At 40.0% G+C, this 19,532-nt stretch overlaps 1 protein-coding gene across 1 annotated transcript in view; it reads left to right on the top strand.

Annotated features, from left to right (window-relative positions):
• The window catches only part of LOC129773824 (basement membrane-specific heparan sulfate proteoglycan core protein-like), a 69,512-nt gene extending 54,070 nt beyond the window's left edge, over positions 1-15,442 (top strand). Inside the window, exons 3-9 of the mRNA XM_055777477.1 lie at positions 764-1,385; positions 1,449-1,611; positions 1,878-2,032; positions 13,231-13,260; positions 13,423-13,776; positions 14,112-14,243; positions 15,285-15,442. Of these exons, the coding sequence (XP_055633452.1) occupies positions 764-1,385; positions 1,449-1,611; positions 1,878-2,032; positions 13,231-13,260; positions 13,423-13,776; positions 14,112-14,243; positions 15,285-15,442 (1,614 nt within the window). The remainder of the gene's footprint in view (positions 1-763; positions 1,386-1,448; positions 1,612-1,877; positions 2,033-13,230; positions 13,261-13,422; positions 13,777-14,111; positions 14,244-15,284) is intronic.
• Positions 15,443-19,532: the final 4,090 nt, after the last annotated feature.

The raw sequence follows: 19,532 nt of genomic DNA, 5'->3' as shown, positions 1-19,532 counted from the left end.
AAAAATGAGATTTTTTTAAATTCAGGAGTAGTGCCAGGCATTTGTTTGAAAAGCTTGTACGTAGATCCATCGACAAACTCCGGGATGATCGGCACATCCTTCTGCATAGAAAACCGCCGTTACGCCTAGCCCTAAAATAATCCGCTCCGCTCCTCTCTCGCCACCAAGGGACAGCTCGCCGAAACCAATATCAAAACAGGAAAAATAAAACATTTAAAAAAAAGATGCGAGCATACTTTTTAACTTTGGTCGCGAAGACCCTCCAATTACCCAATATAAGCCGATCCTGAGACACATTTCAAGGGACCTCTGAAAGAAAAAGAAGAAAGAAAAAGTTATCTGAATAAAAAAATTGTAATTTCAAGCTGCTGCATAGTTTAGTTATATTTTCCAACTTCTACTGGACTATTTTCTAGCGCAAATTTACTGAGGCAAGATTTCACACAGATTTTTTATGAAAGAAAGAATTTTTGATTGAAAAATTGTTTCTATTAACGGTAAAGCGGTTAGTCTGATGCGAATAAAGTGTAAAACTGTTGTGTTATGGATGTGTTATGGATGATTCAGTTAGTAGAAAATTCATTAAAATAGTATTTGCTCAATGTCGATGAATAACTTTCAAGCTGGATGTTTGAACAACTGCGCAGGCAAAGCCGCAAACGCAGCTGGTTATAATCTATATTGATGTTTGATTTATCACAAAAAGTACACAATCTAGTTGAAAATTATTAACATGCGATTCTTCTCCTCTGACTACTTGCAGCTCTTCCATGATGCAGACTTAGTGTTCGATGATTCTTCCTCAAATTCAACTAGCGGCGCTAGTGATCAGCAAGCACACCATATAGTTCAGAGAAAAAAGACGATCAACAGAAATATCGAAGATGATAGTCTATTCGATTTGGGAAACTTCGATGATAATACCGTAGCTGTCGAGGATGACGATATCGACGCATTCGGCGATGAACAAGATGATGATGATGAAATGGTCAACGAAGATGGGACCACCATCGCGGTACACAAAGATGAAGGGCAGAGCTGGTTGGTGCGAAGCGTGCATAGAATTAAACGCAGTATCGATAATTTAATCAATGGTAGTGAACTTCCAGTGCATAAAAATGAAGAGAAAAAAACTAAAAAACCACGTAACGGTAAGAAAAAGTTACAAAAACATGAAAAAAATAGTAAAAATAAGCACGAGAATCAGGTGAAAAATGAAAAGAAAGAAAAGAAACCAAAAAAGGTGTCACATACCGATGACAATAAAAAAAGGAATCACCAAAAGATGCTTCGATTGAAAAGACAGTATGAAGGATTGACCGACGATGAAGACACGATATCAGGATCGGGCGGACATACTGATGGGTTCGAATTTGAATACGCCTGTGAGTTTCCATTTGTGAGTGGTTTGAAATCGTTAATATTTATTATCATTCGTTTCTTTCTAGATAAATTAACTTTAACAGTGTTTGAAGCATACGATCCAGAGTTTGAAGATAAGGAAAGTAACCTGTTCAAACAAATTGCAAAAGATGTTGCAGAGAAACTGCACGCTCTGCTCAGTGACTTGGATTACGATGCAAACTTTATCATCACTGTACATAAACTGGAGTAAGTCTAATTCCTATGCTAGGTTTTTTATCTTGATATGATACTGGCATCAGAAGAATTGAGTGTCATCTTTCGTTATTCAGTGTTCATCCTACTTGCACACAATATTTTAATGTTGGTTCTCAATCATCTTGTATGAAAGAGAGAAAAAAGTGAATTCTTGAAAATTCTTGAAAGATGAATTCTTTTGTTCTCTCATGTTACGAATGAGAGAGAGAGAAAGTGTAGCTCACATATTTATGTAACTTTTCTTCTTTTGCTTGCAGACCAAATTCGAACAATCCGCGGGAAACTTTCGTCACTTTTGAAATAAATGTCGACAAAAGCATCACTAGAGCCGTTATTGATAACTACCTTCGCTCAGCGATCCAGAATGGATATGAAAACTTCGACATCAAGGGATACAGTCTCACGGCAGAAGGTAATTCATTTGAAAAAATGAATTGGATATTCTTTGAAAATATTGTAAAAAATATATTCGCTGCATCTGAAATGTAACAGAGATCAAAATTACGAATGGTTCATCAGCGAGAATTTTAAAACCGTAGATACTCCTGCGCACGGGACATAACTTTAGAAAAAGATTAAATGTCGATGAACATCAAAATAATCGCAGGATGCCTTGGAAAATATTGAAAAAAATACTCAAATTTGAAAATAATTTATCGCATTCCGTAGCATTCAAACGGCCAAGAATTAGACAGTTGGGTAGTCAACCATTTCCATTTGTTGAGTTTGCTTTTCGTTGCGGTTTTTGACTGGCATTGACAATGGCAACGGAAAAATGATATCGAATTATCTTCACGTTACGTAATTTGTCATATCGAACGTAATTTTTTTATGTTTTTGACATCTATCAACAATATCCAATTCATGCAGCCACATTTTTTTTTGTTGTGTTAAATATTGCGGATTTTGTGCCGGCGAACTACGATCTCCAGACATAATGAATCGTTTGTTTTTGAAACCCCATAAATGTCAATTTTATCAAAATTGACGTTTTGGCAGGTTTTGAGTCCTTGAGGGTACCTACATTGATTATCAAAATTTCTAAAAAAGTTAGCTCTACAAACACATTTTAATTGAGTGAAACAGTGGCGAGATTCGTAATATATGAGACGTGCACTATACTATGGGGCTTTGCCTATCACTCAGCTTAGTGTTCTTCGTGCCCTTCGGCAGTTCTTAATTGAGAGCTTATTATGTCTGTTGGGCAGGTGTATAGTTTTCGAATTCAGCGGATTCAGGATTCAGCAAACCGATTTTACTGGCTTAGCTCAAAAGCGGTCATTTAAACTTATTTATACAGGGTTTTCCAACTTTAAATTCCGAAAGTAAATTGAAATAAAACACACTTAGAATTCGAATTTTGATGAAACTTTTATTTCAAATTAAAGTTTGGTTTATGCCATTATGTATGAAATACAACATCATTCAAATGTCCACCTGGTGCTTCCTCGCACACCTTGATCTGGAACAGGTAATTTTCGATGACTTTTCGGCACATATGGGGCGGTATCTCGCTCATAACTTCACGAATGCTGTCTTTCAAATGTTCAAGAGTTTGCGGAGAGTTGGCATAGACACGGTCTTTCGCATAACCCCACAAAAAAAAAGTCTAGCGGGTTCAAATCGCATGATCTGGACGGCCAATTGGCATCACCAAAACGCGAAATTATGCGTCCCTCAAGTTTCGTTCGCAATATGGCCATGTTCGGTCCTGCTGTGTGGCACGTCCTGCTGAAACCACATGTCATCCGTGTATCCATATCTTCAATTTGTGGCAAAAAAAATCGGTTAACATGCGGCCATAGCGCTCACCATTCACAGTTACCGTCTCGCCGTCCTCATTTTCAAAGAAATACGGCCCGATGACTCCACCAGACCATAATACGCACCAAACAGTGACTTTTGGCGGATGCAATGGCCTCTCAACAATCACGTGTGGATTTTCTGAGCCCCATATACGGAAATTTTGGGTGTTCACATAGCCACCGAGCTCGAAATGTGCCTCATCGCTGAAGAAAATTTGATGCGAAAATTCAGCATTTTGCTGCTGTTGTTCGTTCACCCAATCGACGTATGCCCGACGCATTCCATGGTCACCACGCTCTAATTTTTGTACCAGTTGGACTTTATATGGATGTAGGTGCAAGTCCAAATGCAAAATTCGCCACAATGATGTGTTTGACAAGCCCAATTGCTGAGTACGCCGTGGAATCGAAACATTCGGGTCATCCTCCACACTGGCAGCAACAGCAGCAATATTTTCGGCCTAACGCACATTACGATGATGCACCGGTTTCACAATATCCGCTACGGATCCAGTTTGTTCGTATTTACGTACTACATTAGCGATTGTGTGCTCTGTAGGCCGTCCATGACGTCCGTAATGCTCGAAAAACATTTGCCGGTTTTTCATCATTTTTATAGTATAATTTAACAAAATTAACACGTTGTGCGATGCTAAAACGATCCATATTGTAAAATGGTAGACATTCAACTAACGATATGACGCTTTGGTTGACAGCTATGTCAAACGGTTGTCAGCGCAGGGCTGTATACTTTCGGAAGCCTGAAATGGAAAACCCTGTATAAAGCACACCAATAATAATTGTAACAGATTTACATTTTGGTCTTCGGAATAATATTTAATCCTGAACATCCTCCAACAACTTCTAACAAATTTTATTCTATCTATCTAATATCTATCTATCTTCTATTAGCTCTATCTTCTTCGTATCGTGCGAAAAATGATTTGAGTTTGTATGACAATAATTTGCGGGAATGGGAAACGTCAATCATAATGTGTGGCCTGTATAAAAGTGCGTGTTTTGGAAAAGGAATCCTCCACATCCCCCGACCCGTAATGCTCATTAGGAGCCTCCGTCGTCCAGCGTTACTCAAGTACTGGTGGTTTGTGTTGTCCTGGATGTTCAGCACAGCTATTTTAGTAGCGGGTCTGCGGAGTACTCCCCTCTAAGTTTTGACGATCGCCTGGCGAACCCTTCCGTCACGTCCGTGCACCACGGATACTACACGTCCTCGCAGCCAACCATTTCGACTGGACTCGTCTACAATTAGCGTCAAATCTCCCTCCTTCAACTCTTTGGACTCGCCCGTCCACTTCGGGTGGTAAGGTAGGGAGGTACCCCTTTACCCAACGGTGCCAAAATTCATCTACCATGCTCTTCATCAGCTCCCAATGACTTATCATAGCTTCAGTACGCTCCGTCAAAGGCTCGGGTGATTGGGTTACGCCTCTGGAACTGATCAAGAGGCAGTGGTTAGGGTGAGTGCCTTCTGTGCATCATTCTTCAGTGGAACGAAGGTCGTGAGTTGACAACTCCTTCGACGATCTTCTTCAATAACCAAACATCCTCCGGAACGCTGCCTCCCGTCCTGGACCGATCCGTATACTGCCCATCTAAGTGTGGTTTTCACATCGATTTGCTCGCCCTTCGGACCCTAGCGGAGTTGTTTGGCGGCAATGAGTGGAGTATGTCCAGCTCCGATGATAATTCCCGGCATTACATTGTCGTCACCGAAAGCTTTTGGAGATGTTGATATCGCTGAGCTAACTGATTGTATCGCAGAGACTGCGTCGGAAGGAATGAATTTACAGTGCGCACATCTTCAAGTGTATACCTATGATCTGAATTGCTTCCTGTAACCTCGATCGTAATTTGATACGAATTCTTTTCTTCTCGGGTGACGTTTCCGGTCCACGATAAGCAATGTTTCTTCTTGATACCCTTGACATTGAGTGCATCTGCAATCGATTGCTCTTACAGCGTGACAGGTGATCCTTCATCAATGAAGGTATACGTGTCCACGCTTCTTCCATTCGCGAATATCGTCACTGGCAAAATGCGAATTAGCGTCATATCCTGACCGTCACGTAATCGTTCACTCTTTCGACTTGATTCGAAGCGAATTCTGCGCCACTGCGGCCGAATGACGGACCAACCACGGGTGTCGAAACCTCCGAACCATTTTGCTGAAATGGGTGGTGACGCATTTGACACTCCTGAATCTCACAGCGTATCTGGGATCGGCACGGTTTCCTACCTACTGCTGCAGCGGATTCATCGACTCAGTTGCTGCTGATGTATTGGAGTGAGCATTGATGAACCCTTTCGCTTTCTCTACTCTTCCTACTTTCGATCCACCAACGTCCAGTGTCAAAGTCACATCGACCACTGCAGAAACCAGATTTGCCATGAATGCACCAAATGCCCGCACCACCAGAAACCTCCGTTTGTACAAAGATCAGTCCTTCAAGTCAGTGGGCTTGTCGACCAACTCCTGAAAGAGTACCCGGCTGGTCACTTGAACCGCTGCAACTATATGCTCGCAGAAGTTCTGTACTGCCAGTCCAAACGCCACTAATGTCCATAAATTTTCTGCTTTCGACGGAGAAACATCCCGTACTTCTGTAAGAAGAGCACTGATGATCTTCTCCGGACGTCCGTACAATAGATGTAACGTCTGCACCAGCTACGGTACTGCAGAGGGAAGTAAAAGATGGTTTCGTACTGCTTCCAATGCATTGCTCTTCTGGCAGCGTTGAAGTCGGCCGAGGTTCTCCACTTCGCTGTAGCCGCACGCTTCTGTCCACGTCTGAAATGCACTATACAATATCAGCCACTCTTCGGGGTTCCCACCAAACATAGGAAGGTCTTCCGGCATAACGTGCGTAACGAGATGTCGACACATTTAGCTCTACTCGATTCACATCGTCGCAGTGCTCATGTTGGTAGGGGCGATTGTTTGGGGAAAAGTGCCTAGCATCGATGACGATCCAATTCCCTGGTTATACGTGACGGAAGGAATGAGCGGAATGCTGTTTCTCCAGCAGGTTGAGGTTGAGTCTCATTTGTTTTCCGATCGCGTGAGACGTTGTCGGCGAACGTTAGCAGATGACGTCAGTGAACCAATCGGGAGAATTCCCGCTGAAGCAGAACTCGCTGCTGAACCGCTTCCCACTGATGAATTATTAACCACATTGTTGGAGGTGCAGTGCGTCGGTTTCATCCCGTCGTCGAATTCGACGCATCCATAGTGGAACCATCCGCCACACGCCCCTTCGCAATCACCATATCGTCGATGTTGTTTGCCAAGCTGCAGCTGCGACAATCGAACCGACTTGTTTCGAGCATCGTGGGTGATTAACCTCAAAATATTTAAAGAATTGTTGGGACAGTTCGTAGAACAGTATAACGCGCTCGCGAAATACTTCTTGTTTCGATGGTATTTTGTAGAGATGGGCAAACCGTTCACGAACGGTACGAACGAACTAGTTCGCCGAAAAGAGTGAACGAACGGTCGTTCTTTTTCAAAGAACGGTAGTTCTCCCCACGAACTGATTCCGAAAGAACGGTTTGCGAGTGAACTGTTTGAGAGTGAACTGGTGGAGAGTGAACTGCTTGTGATCGAACTGGTTCAGAACGAACTGTTTGCGAGTGTATGGGAAAGAACTGATTGAGAGTGAACTGTTTGGGAACGTACTGTTTGTGGTCGAAGTGTTTGCGGGCGAACTGTTTGCGAACGAACTAGTGCAGCTGAACTGATTTGCGCTGGACGGAATGGACAAATATAACGAGAACGTTTGTAAGGAAAATAAAACGATATTGTCATGATAAGCAAAATGCATCTAATGCAGGGTTTATTTTGTTAATGTATACTCAATTTTGTGTTAAAAATTAAATTAGATTTTCGTAGTTTTAAAAGCAAAACTATATATTTTCAATTACATGTATTATTTCAATTCCGCGTAACATTCATATTTTTCCTGATAATCAGAAAAAAAAATCTGGGGGAAGCTGGGGCGATTCATGTATTAGGTAAACATAAAATCTTATAGTGAGGGCAAAGTTTTTTCGTTGCTTTCAATTCATTGTTTGGCCTATTGCGTATACGTGCGTTGCGTTATCGTGATTGTTTGTATGATTGATTGTTAGTGAAAATCGCTGCTGATTTTGTCCAAAAATTTTTGTTGTCCAAAAAGAGAATATGAAAAATTGCACATATTTTGTGCAAATCAAATTATTACATAAATTTTTGTCGACCGACAAACATATTTTCACATACAGTTTGCGACTTTTAAAGAAGAAGCAGCCTATCTTTCCCCACTAAATTTCAAAAATATAAATCCCATGCGTACACTGTCCAATCCAACGATATTAATTAATAGCTGTCTATTGATGTTGGGTTACAGCTAACATTCTATGTTGTTCTTAATACCACTGAACGAAAGAGCGAAAGAACGGTTAAAAAACAGGAAGTGGGTTATATCTATGGTATAACCGCAAGGGTGACGTAGGACTATCGTTGATTTAGAGATCATTTGTTTGAAGTTGAATCTAAATCCATTCTGAATGAATGAATAAATGAATATTTGGGGGACTTCGAAAACGAGAGCGTTACGTTGGAGGCACAAGGTTTTATGCATCCAATATAGGATACGAAAAACCTTGTTCTGAAGAATAATCTTCAGAAGCTTTCCTACTAACTGTACTTGATTGACAAATCACAAACCCAAATGTATTATATGGATATTTTATGGATAGAAAACATTAAAATAAACTCTTTCGCTTGAATGTAATTTTCAATTCCAAGGGGAACTGGCAGATTATTTTCCAGCAACGATTAGATATTTCCAAATTTTCCTCGATACTGGCAGTCCATCAGTGGTTAATGCTAATTCGATAATCACCTGTTAATAGCACTTGATTGAAACATATTTGGTCACAGTGTTACATGGATAGAAAACATTAAAATAAACTCTTTCACATGAATGTATTTTTAAATTCCCAGAGGAACTGGCCGATTATTTTCCGGATCATTCTCGATGCTGAATGGCATCTAAACGGAAAGAATTCCGTGCGTGTATGTGTGTGTAGCGGCTGCTTCGATGGTCACCTTCTCTTCTCCTGAAGGATCGGTTTCTCTGTGCTCCCTCACAGTTTCAAACAAACTGCTTGCGTTTCAGGGCAGATCTCGACCCTTCGCCGTCCAGCATCCTCAGCAACGATGTTGTCTTGTCGATGTCCTCACGAAAAATGAATGTGTCTCACCACCAGAATATCGCTTAAGTATGCTTTTTGTGTGTGATTGAATCGAGAGAAGGTGTGGTTTACGATGGCAATTTGGAAGGCAAACTAGAGGGGAATGAACTCTCTGAGCTCGGAACTTTCGGCGAATGAGCAATAATCGATTGCGGGCGCATACAATATTGGATACGGAAATATCCTACTGATGGGGAAGAATAATCTTCTGAAGCTATCCTGTTAATTGCAATTGATTGAAAAACCACAAAACCAAATGTATTTGGTCACAGTGTTACATGGATAGAAAACATTCAATTAAACTCTTTCACATGAATATATTTTGAAAATTCCCAAAGGAACTGGCAGATTATATTCAGGAACGATTAGATATTTTCACATTTTCCTCGATACTGGAAGCCCACCAGTGGTTAATGCCAACTCGATAACCACCTGTTAATAGCACTTGATTGAAATATATTCGGTCACAGTGTTACATGGATAGAAAACATTCAATTAAACTCTTTCACATGAATATATTTTGAAAATTCCCAAAGGAACTGGCAGATTATTTTCCAGCAATGATTAGATCTTTCCGGAACTTTCTCGATGCTGAATGGCATCCTAACGGAAAGAGTTCTGCGCGTGTATGTGTCGATCCTTCGCCGTCCACCTCCTCCAGCACGTTAGGCAACGATGTTGTCTTGTCGATGTCCTCACGAAAAATGAATGTGTCTCACCACCAGAATATCGCTTAAGTATGCTTTTTGTATGTGATTGAATCGAGAGAAGGTGTGGTTTACGATGGCAATTTGGAAGGCAAACTAGAGGGGAATGAACTCTCTGAGCTCGGAACTTTCGGCGAATGAGCAATAATCGATTGCGGGCGCATACAATATTGGATACGGAAATATCCTACTGATGGGGAAGAATAATCTTCTGAAGCTATCCTGTTAATTGCGATTGATTGAAAAACCACAAAACCAAATGTATTTGGTCACAGTGTTACATGGATAGAAAACATTCAATTAAACTCTTTCACATGAATATATTTTGACAATTCCCAGAGGAACTGGCAGATTATTTTCAGTAACGATTAGATATTTCCACATTTTCCTCGATACTGGAAGCCCACCAGTGGTTAATGCCAACTCGATAACCACCTGTTAATAGCCGCGCGTGTATGTGTGTGTAGCGATGTCTTCCCAGGGAACCGTTTGTGGCATCACTCTCCTCCTGATAGATTCCCTTCTGGCCTAGGGTGCACAAACAGGCTCTTGGTGACACCGTTCATCCGCGCTTTCATGATAAATAAAGAGCTTCACCGCAACAGCGACAACATGCTCCAATCGCTGTTCAATTAGAACTGAGTGGATTTCCGAGCGCCGCTCGCTTATATACCGATTGGTGATTTCAATAACCTGTTTTGAAAGCAATTTTAAGACTATTGAAACAAGTTTTTGGATCAAAAAGTAACAAGTATATAACGCGTAGACATTTTATCTTTCGAATGAAGTGTTTATCGTACCATTTCGTTCAGTTGTTTTGGAGCTATTAACGCTCAAAATCTCGGTCTCCGGCGTAACGCTTTCGTTTTCGAAACTTTGATTTTACACCCCGGTATAGAAATGAAAGACGTAGTCCTACGTCAAAAAACTAGTTCACTTAGATGAAAGGTTAATGAGTGAACCGTTCATCAAAGTGAACTGTTTTGCCCATCTCTAGTATTTTGAGCAAAACTGAGCAAGCATAAACAAAACAAAAAATACTAGCAGAAAGAGGAGAGAGAGAGAGAGAGAGAGAGAAAGAGAGAGAGAGGGCTAACACATACACACTCCCATTGCTCTCTGGCGCTAGTATATTGTTGAGCATTCGCGTTGATGGCATTGAGCTTCGTATTACGAATTGAGGGAGTGAGCGTGACAATATGGTTTTGCAGAAGAAATGAACACACTTTAAAAATAAAAATTATGAATGAAAATTATTTTCTCAAATCAAATAAGTACTCCATGTACATGACAATCACGTTTGCCTGCAAAAATTGTATCTATAGATAATTTTATATTATGAATAAGAATATCTGAAAATTTATTAAAAATAATATTATTTATTATTTATTAGGGTCAGTACAACGTACTTCAAGTAATTAAATAACGCCAAAAATTGATACAAATTTTAGCAATTTAAAACTGCTTTGCGGCCGACTTATCTGATAGAGAATAGTTTGCCTCATGCAAACTAATGTCGTATCCAGATGTCGACACCGTACCGTCGTTATAGCGAATCGCGGCCAAAATTCTAAATTTTTAGTTGCCATCCGTTATTTTAATATCAATGGCTTATGAGCTTGTGAACCTCCAATTTTGGGAGAATAGAGAAGCTTTTGTTTTCAAGTATTTCATACCGAAGTTTACTTACAATATTTAATTTTTTTTTGGCCGTGAACGGATTATGGTTTCTAAAGTAGAGCATATCCCAGAGAAACAGCCCTGCATCGATTATAATAAGTTGTAGTATGCAGGGGCGAGATCTGCGCTGCAATACAATGTCAGTAAAACTGTTTATAATGCTTCGTATATTATTAGCCAGTATCAGTGATGACAAAAGTACAGTGTGTCATTTAATTTGTCAATTTTTCATTTATTTCATCAAATTCACCTGTTTTCTCTAAATTGTTCGTCATTCCCACTAAAACCTACTATTATAATATAAAATTATCTTCAGACACAAGTTTCGTATAACATTTTTTCACCACTTGCGGAAAAAAGTGGTTATCTTTCACATAGAATACTAATTAAATTCGCAAAACTTAATTTTAATTCATAATTTTTAATTTTGAAAGTTTGTTCATTCCACCTGAAAATCTATAAAAGGTCGGACTCGATTACATACTGATTCATTATATATTTCAATAATCAATTTGTTTTCGGCTGTTATAAATACAGTGGAGTAAAAATAGCGATTTTGGATGAATTTAATGGAAGGATCGTGATATTGCAGGGATAGAGATAGATAAGGAAGATAGAAGTATGGTGTCAAAGGACAAATTGTAGAGCCTTTAGAGGGCTTTAATTTGGTTGATAGAAACAATCATGTTTATTAAGAATGTTTGGGATAAAATTAATAATAACACATTAAAAACAACTAACTTTGAAGTTTTTCACTTCCAAAATGTTATTTAAATCCAATAATCGTGATTTTTGATGATTCCAATGGGAGTATCACAAGGAATTGTTTAAAATTATATTACAGGGAAAATAAGAAAGATAGAAGTAGGGTGTCAAATGATAAATTGTAGGGCAGTTAGAGAGCTTTATTTTGCAGATGTTCCACAACTATATCCTGTAATAAATTCTCTTATCTTTCAAATGGAAGCAACATAATTGATCTGCGTCCTTTTCAAAGTAGAGCCAGTGTAAGGCATATAGAGCCCGAAACAATAAATAAGTCAAATAACTCTATCATTGTTGAAATCCGTACATATACGTAGAAAAAGGATGTTTTTTTTATAAAATATGATCCTCTATTTCCTCCTGAGAGAATTCGGATTTTTTTTTATGTAAGAAAGGTATTTTTTGACTTTAACACGTTGAGCTCCGTGTTGGTCCCTAGGAACTGACGTTTAGCTTTTCGTTGGAAAAACGCTGATCACTGTACTGACAGTTACCAAATAAGTAAATATAAAAAAATTGTTTGTTTTCGGATGATTCACGATATGTGACTACTTTTTAGTGATTTTGTACAAAGGCTCTTGATTCGGGTTCAGTGAAATGCCTAGAAAATACGATTCGAGACTCAACGATGAATCAAAAATTAAATTCTTCTTTTACATTCAAAAAACAAAAAAAAATATGTACAAATTACAAATTTTAAAATCTTATTTTTTTGACTCGATTATATACAGTGAAATGAATTTGGAAAAAGGAAATAACCGAGTCCACCCTGTTTGCTATAGTTTTTCGGTCAGCGCTCGTTAACGAAAAAAAATTCCCTCGATTTACTGTGACTCTAGCAGCTCATAACGGGAGACACTCTTCTGATCCCACTAGAGACAAACCATTACCCAGACGTGATTGGGTTCAGCTTGCGATCTCCTCTCCACATAATTATTGACACATTGGGCTGTCGTCACGTATTGTCACCAATAAGAGTTCCATACCATTTTGACGTCTCTCAGTTTCAAATTATGTGGAACACAATTTCCCTGTTTTTTTTAATGAATCTCAATGTTTTTGGGGGTCATAAACAAGCAAAAACTTTCAGCTGCAGTTTCTTTACAAGAAAAATAATCCTGTTTTCCGACAATTTACAAAACTTTTCATGATGTAAAAAAAAAGATGCGCGCTACACTACTTTTTATCATGTTCAATTGATAAATGACAATGTACTATAAAGTAGTGACATCTGGTGCAAAAAAGCAAATTGTTAGATTTTAACCCCACATAAAGTGATTTGTTGTTTTATTGGTCGATTTGTCACGTATCATTTTTTATCCATACTTTATTATCTCAATCTTCGTATTATTTAAAAACAAAATGTTCGTTGTTGTTTAAACTATTGGCATTTTTAGGTGCAACAGACGAAGATTATGGCGATGCAGGTATATAACATTTCTTGTCCCACAACGTCGTTCATTTTGTTCACTTCATATTCAAAGCACCCTAACAAAGCGACATGTCATACGCGTACTAAAATTGAATAAGCTTGACGCTTTCCGTGGCCTCAAAGATCCAAGCATTAAATGACATTTTTTTCTGTCCAGACTATCATGATGCAGGTCCTGACAAACCACTCGAAACGTTTACCGAAAAGTCATTTGTCACTGAGCGTGCCTACACGTTGTCCAGTTTGAATAATTCAGACGATGATAACCTGGCGGAGGATGAGAACGATATAGGTGAACCAACGGACAGAAATGATGTCGAAGAAAAGCCAGTGACAGAAACCGAAGCACCAACAGAAAGATCAACACACGAAGTGCCAAATACCGAGGACAAATGCCGTGGCGACGATAAATTCCGGTGCGAAACCAGTAACGTTCTCATCTGCGAGGTGCAAAAGTGTGATGGACACCGGGACTGCCCCAATGGGGAAGACGAAATTAATTGTTCTGCTAGTGGGTTTAAGCATCGATTTTTACTGTGTGTCTTTTGTTTCTTTTTTGGCTAACATTTATTGCTTAATTTCATACAAATGCTTTTTTATATATCTGCTTATCGACTATTTGAACGGTTGCGTAATACCCGTAAAACGTTTTTGAAGTTCACCGTCTCACTGTCGGTATTGGGAACTGCGTTCACCAAAACAAGTTGTCCGATTGTGGTGGTTTTCATCTCATTGCATCGCATACTACTTGCCTACTAAAAACAGATTTTCCATAACCCGTGATGAATGATTGACTGTATTGTCATGAATTGACTATTTTTCCTTTCCTGATTCACCTATTTACAGACTGCCGGGATGATGAATTTAGCTGTGACCAAGACAAGTGCATATCTAAATTGAAATTGTGTGATAACGTCCGTGACTGCGAAGATGGTTCTGACGAACAAAATTGTCCAACTACACTACCTCCCATAACAGGTAAGTCTTCTTGTGAAACTTGGATAATGAAATATATTAAATGTCGAAAAAAACCCTGTAATTCTTTATATTAATTTCTTAGGCGGAATGTAGGTTTGGAAGAGGACATCAAGACCTTATTACTCTATGTTCTGGATGCTTTCCCTGTATGCTTCAATCTTTTATGCACGTTAGTATGTCGCGTTGGAGCCTACATTTTTTGCTTCAGATTGATGTACTCGGTGAAGGTACTAAGAGCACGCACAATGTATGCTCAGCACAGTGCGTGCAATGGCACAAATGAAAAAAACAGAGAAAAGCCAAATATTTGCAACTTAAGCTCCTCCATTATATTATCCCGAATGCTTAAGTGGCATTCTAGTAACGAGCGATAATATCAAAAGAGGTGTCATTCCCAACTCTTCAGTGGTACACAACCAGACGAAGAAACATATGAGAATTCCCTGCGCAGAATTAAAGCCGATATCTTAAAATGGTGAGACCATAGTGATCCAGGCAAACCAGGTAAAGACTGGACACTGACCATGACAACGAGAATATAAATCATACAAATAAACTCAATAACAAAACCATTGAAGACCCATGCTGTGCTCATGCACTTCACCTGTTATTATTTCTTTTTTTCTTTCTTTTTTCGTGCCATTATAACTATGCCAGTATCCGTTAACCCGTCGAGGCGTGTACCGATTAGAATCTTGTGGTACTCCGACCGATATATTTATCGGTACCTGCCCTCTGCTCGTCTCGTAGACTAGAATGCACTTCTGGAAATAGCTTCCTACAGGTACCCTGGAACCTTCATACGGTGCAGGGACTCGGCAACGGCGTCCCAGTTAGCGCTAGTAAACGCATTGCACGCGTCGATCTTTACTACCGCGTAGTGTCGGTCACCCCTCCGCTTTTGTTTTGATGACTTCTCATGCTCTCACCAGTAGAGCTGTCTACTTTTCTATGCTCCAGTCTGAAACTCTGCTATCTAGACGAAGTGCTTCAACGAAAAGGTCCATGTCGAACGTATTCGTCTTTCACTTCCGCTCACAGCTTGTTGTCCTTCATACTATCACGTGATTTCGTTCACCGATTTTATACCGGATCGCCTGGTGATCATTATGCATATACTGCAAAAGGTAACTTCGATGATGGATCCATGGCCATCTTTCCGGAAAGTGCTGATGGTCAACGGTCAACGATCAAAATGAACGTCAATGTCAAAGTCACAGTTAAAGCACACAGGCACACGGATGCAAACGAAGAGTTTATCAAAAGTATATGGTAACAAAATCAGATGCGTTTCCCCGGTAGAGAACCCCACTTGATGAACCAGGCTTGTGTGAGACATTGATGAAAAGCGTCAGAATGACCGTATATACAATCACGGTGTTAAAACCCGGGGGTCGGTTCAGGACCACCCCGACTTTTCCCAAATAACGGAATGCCCTGTACTACAGGTAACAGGTAGATTCTATTTATACAGCTTATTTTGATGAACATACCATAAGCAAATAAAATTGCCTTATTTTGTAATGTTTCGCAATCTAAACGAACATTGAACTCATTTTGCATACAAAAATATTGTTCTCTGTTTTAAAAGCAATGAAAACGCAAAATGGACTAAAACGCTAGAATAAAGAAAGCCACAAAAAAGTCACCATATTATCAAATTGTCAGCGTTATGACATCTTTCATTTGACACTATTTGACACAATTTGGTAGGAAGTACCGTTCCTGAGATACAAAGATGGGGTAGGATCACCGGTCGCATTGGGACCACGTTCCCCTATAGGATGGACCTTTGAAAGGCGAAGGGAAGATATCAGAGGAAAGTGAGAAGTATTCAGAGTAATAAAAACATGAAAAATAGTAAAGAGCTTGCCACAATTCGATGAAATTCTTATTTAATACAACTTATTGATTGTGTGACGTGGCAACGCTTCGTGGAGACTGTTTCTTCGCACAGAGCGCGTTGTCACGTCATGAAATGCATGCCAATTTTTGCAATGTTCTTGTGAGTTTTTTGGAAAACTGAATAAAAAGGAATCCACGTGCATATTTTGTTGACAAATCATAGAACAAAGTTTATTTGTATGTTTTGAAACGGAACTGAAAATACAGCATTAATGTTCAAAAGTCGGAATCTGCAAAAAGACAGGTGTTGTCACGTCACAAAAGTATTGGGCTGATAGCCCAACATAAGCAAATTCATCTGTAAAATACTCTCCAACTGAAGATTCTTGCAGGATATTTTCTCAATTTTATTTTAATATCGTTTACTATTTGGATATCGTATGATTTATACATAAAAACGAAAAAAAAAACTGTTTTTAGTGAGTCAAAACGTTGTCACGTCACGTTGGAATGGGTCATTTACTTCCTGGATCTGGCTTCTAGAGTGGTCGTACAATTGTCTAAACATAAGCGAAGCACACACTACGCTGAGTCACTACACCGAATGAAGGCCTCATATGTCAAATTTCAAGAAGTTATTTCCAAAATCGATTATTGTTCTGCGAGACAACCAAGGGACAGAGATTGATGAAGAACACGGCAGAAGTTAATTATCTAGTATTCAAACCAGACTTCATGAGTGGCCGTTTTCAACTGATTTTATTGTTCAATTTATTTCTTCGCGCACCCATGGTTAGCGATCGTTCTACCGTAGGGTGGCGTTATATTGATTTTTTTTTTATCCAAAATATATATTTTTATTAAGGCTCATATGGCGTCAGCCTAACGGGGCCGGGAGTTCAATTTTTCTACAATGTTTGCTTACAACTATGTTAGTAATATGTAACCGATTACTCGCGGTTGGCTCGAGGTTAGTATTACAAGTGTTCTCATAATTGGTATGTTGCAGTCTTCGATGCTCTGTACGTGTGCCCGACACGGGATACCTGCTATTGGGACGCAGCTGACCATTAATCAGCAACGCCCCCCTAGTCTGTACCCCATATCTAGCGTGGTGCGTCTTTCTCGACTCGAGGAATCCAGGATAGAATGGTCACTAGCCGGCGCAATCATCAGCTCGTGTAGAGTTGTCATAAGCGGTACAACCTTTGGCTCTTGTTGAATGATCGGTGGACTGCACAACCTTTGGCCCGTGTATCTGTAAAGAGTGTGTGTATGTATTGCCGCGACTAAGTAAAAGTTTATCGATCGGATAGGAGGGATATGAAACGGGGACACAACGAAGGAAACATCATTAAACGTTGACATCGGCGTTTCTGAGGAACAGGTATAGATGAAGCAGAAGATCAGGATCACGGCTACCTAAGATATCCCGGACGGGGATATCCGATTGTCTGCCTTGTGCTCTCAGTGCTCTAGAGAGCTGAGAGCGAGCAGCATGGAACCGGATACACGACCAGACAACATGCTCGATGTCGTGGTAGCCATCGCCACAATCACAAAGATTGTTTGCTGCGAGCCCAATGCGATAGAGATGCGCGTTTAGGTTGTAGTGATTGGACATAAGCCGAGATATCACGCGAATGAAATCACGACCTACATTCAATCCCTTGAACCATGCACTCGTCGAGACCTTAGGGATAATCGTGTGTAACCAACGACCGAACTCATCTTCACTCCACATGCGCTGCCAACTTACGAGCGTATTCTGACGAGGAATGTGGAAAAATTCATTATAAGCAATTTGCCTTTCAAAAAGTGTGCCTTCTGAAGCGCCCACCTTAGCTAGCGAGTCCGCTTTCTCATTCCCCGGTATCGAGCAATGAGTGGGAACCCATGCTAAGGTAATCTTGAATAATTTTTCGACCAAAACACTCAATAGTTGTCTTATTCTTGTTAGGAAATAAGATGAGCATTTATCAACTTTCATTGAGCGGATTGCCTCTATTGAGCTGAGACTGTCTGAAAATATAAAATAGTGGTCGATGGGCAATGTTTCAATGATCCCTAATGCGTAATATATCGCACCATATCGCATATCGGTACTCCTGCCAAAACTTCGAGATTTGTCGTATGTGTCGAATGCAAACACCCCATGGCTATACGCAAGCAACGATATTGTATTCTCTCCAGCTTGAGAATATGAATCCTGGCAGCTGATCGGAAGCAAAAACTGCCATATTCTAACACTGATAATATCGTTGTTTTGTACAACTGAATGAGGTCTCCTGGATGGGCACCCCACCATGTTCCGGTAATTGTTTGGAGAAAATTGATTCTTTGCTGGCATTTCTGTTTCAAATACGCAATGTGTCTCCCCCAGGTACACTTAGAATCAAAATATACACCCAGGTATTTGAAAAACATAGAGTGTTGGATCGTTTTGCCGGATAGGTGAAGCTGGAATTGTGCGGGTTCGTGCTTCCTAGAAAAAACGACCATTTCAGTTTTCTCCATAGAGAATTCGATACCCAGCTTGAGGGCCCACGTGAACAGATTGTTCAGGGTATCTTGCAACGACTTTTGCAGAACGACGGGATTAGTACCCGTGATGGAAATAACTCCATCGTCTGCAAGTTGTCTCAACGTGCAGTCTCTAGTTAGACAATCATCCATATCATTGACGTAAAAACTGTACAAGAGGGGGCTTAGGCAGGAGCCTTGTGGTAGGCCCATAAAACTGTAACGAGAAGATTTCGAGCTGCCATGAGAGAAAATCATGTGCTTTTCTGACAGTAAATTGTACAGGAAATTATTGAGAATTGGTGAAAGTCCACGATTATGAAGCTTCTCTGAGAGAATTTCCATGGAAACTGAATCAAATGCCCCTTTGATATCGAGAAAAACGGAAGCCATTTGTTCATTGCGAGCAAATGCGATTTGGATTTCGGAAGATAGCAGCGCGAGACAATCATTTGTCCCTTTACCTCGGCGGAAGCCAAACTGCGTATTTGACAGCAAATTGTTCGTTTCGACCCACTTGTCCAAACGAAGTAGAATCATTTTCTCTAACAATTTACGAATACAGGATAACATTGAAATCGGCCTATACGAGTTGTGATCGCTAGCCGGCTTGTTGGGTTTCCGTATGGCTATCACTCTCACTTGTCTCCAGTCATGCGGGACAATATTCAGCTCCAGAAACTTGTTGAACAAGTTCAGCAAACGCTGTTTTGCCAAGTCGGGAAGATTCTTCAACAAGTTGAATTTAATCTTGTCCGACCCCGGAGCTGAATTGTTACATGAGAGAAGGGCAATTGAGAATTCCACCATCGAAAAATTCTCATAATCGCTTTGAAGTGGAATGTCGCGTACAACGTTTTGTGCAGGAACGGTGTCGGGACAAACCTTCCTTGCAAAGTTAAAAATCCAACGGTCAGAGTA

The sequence above is a fragment of the Toxorhynchites rutilus genome, chromosome 3 (genome assembly GCF_029784135.1).
Source record: "Toxorhynchites rutilus septentrionalis strain SRP chromosome 3, ASM2978413v1, whole genome shotgun sequence".
Lineage (NCBI taxonomy): Eukaryota > Metazoa > Arthropoda > Insecta > Diptera > Culicidae > Toxorhynchites > Toxorhynchites rutilus.
Note: the sequence above shows the minus strand (reverse complement) of the source record. Positions and strands in the feature narration are given on the sequence as shown.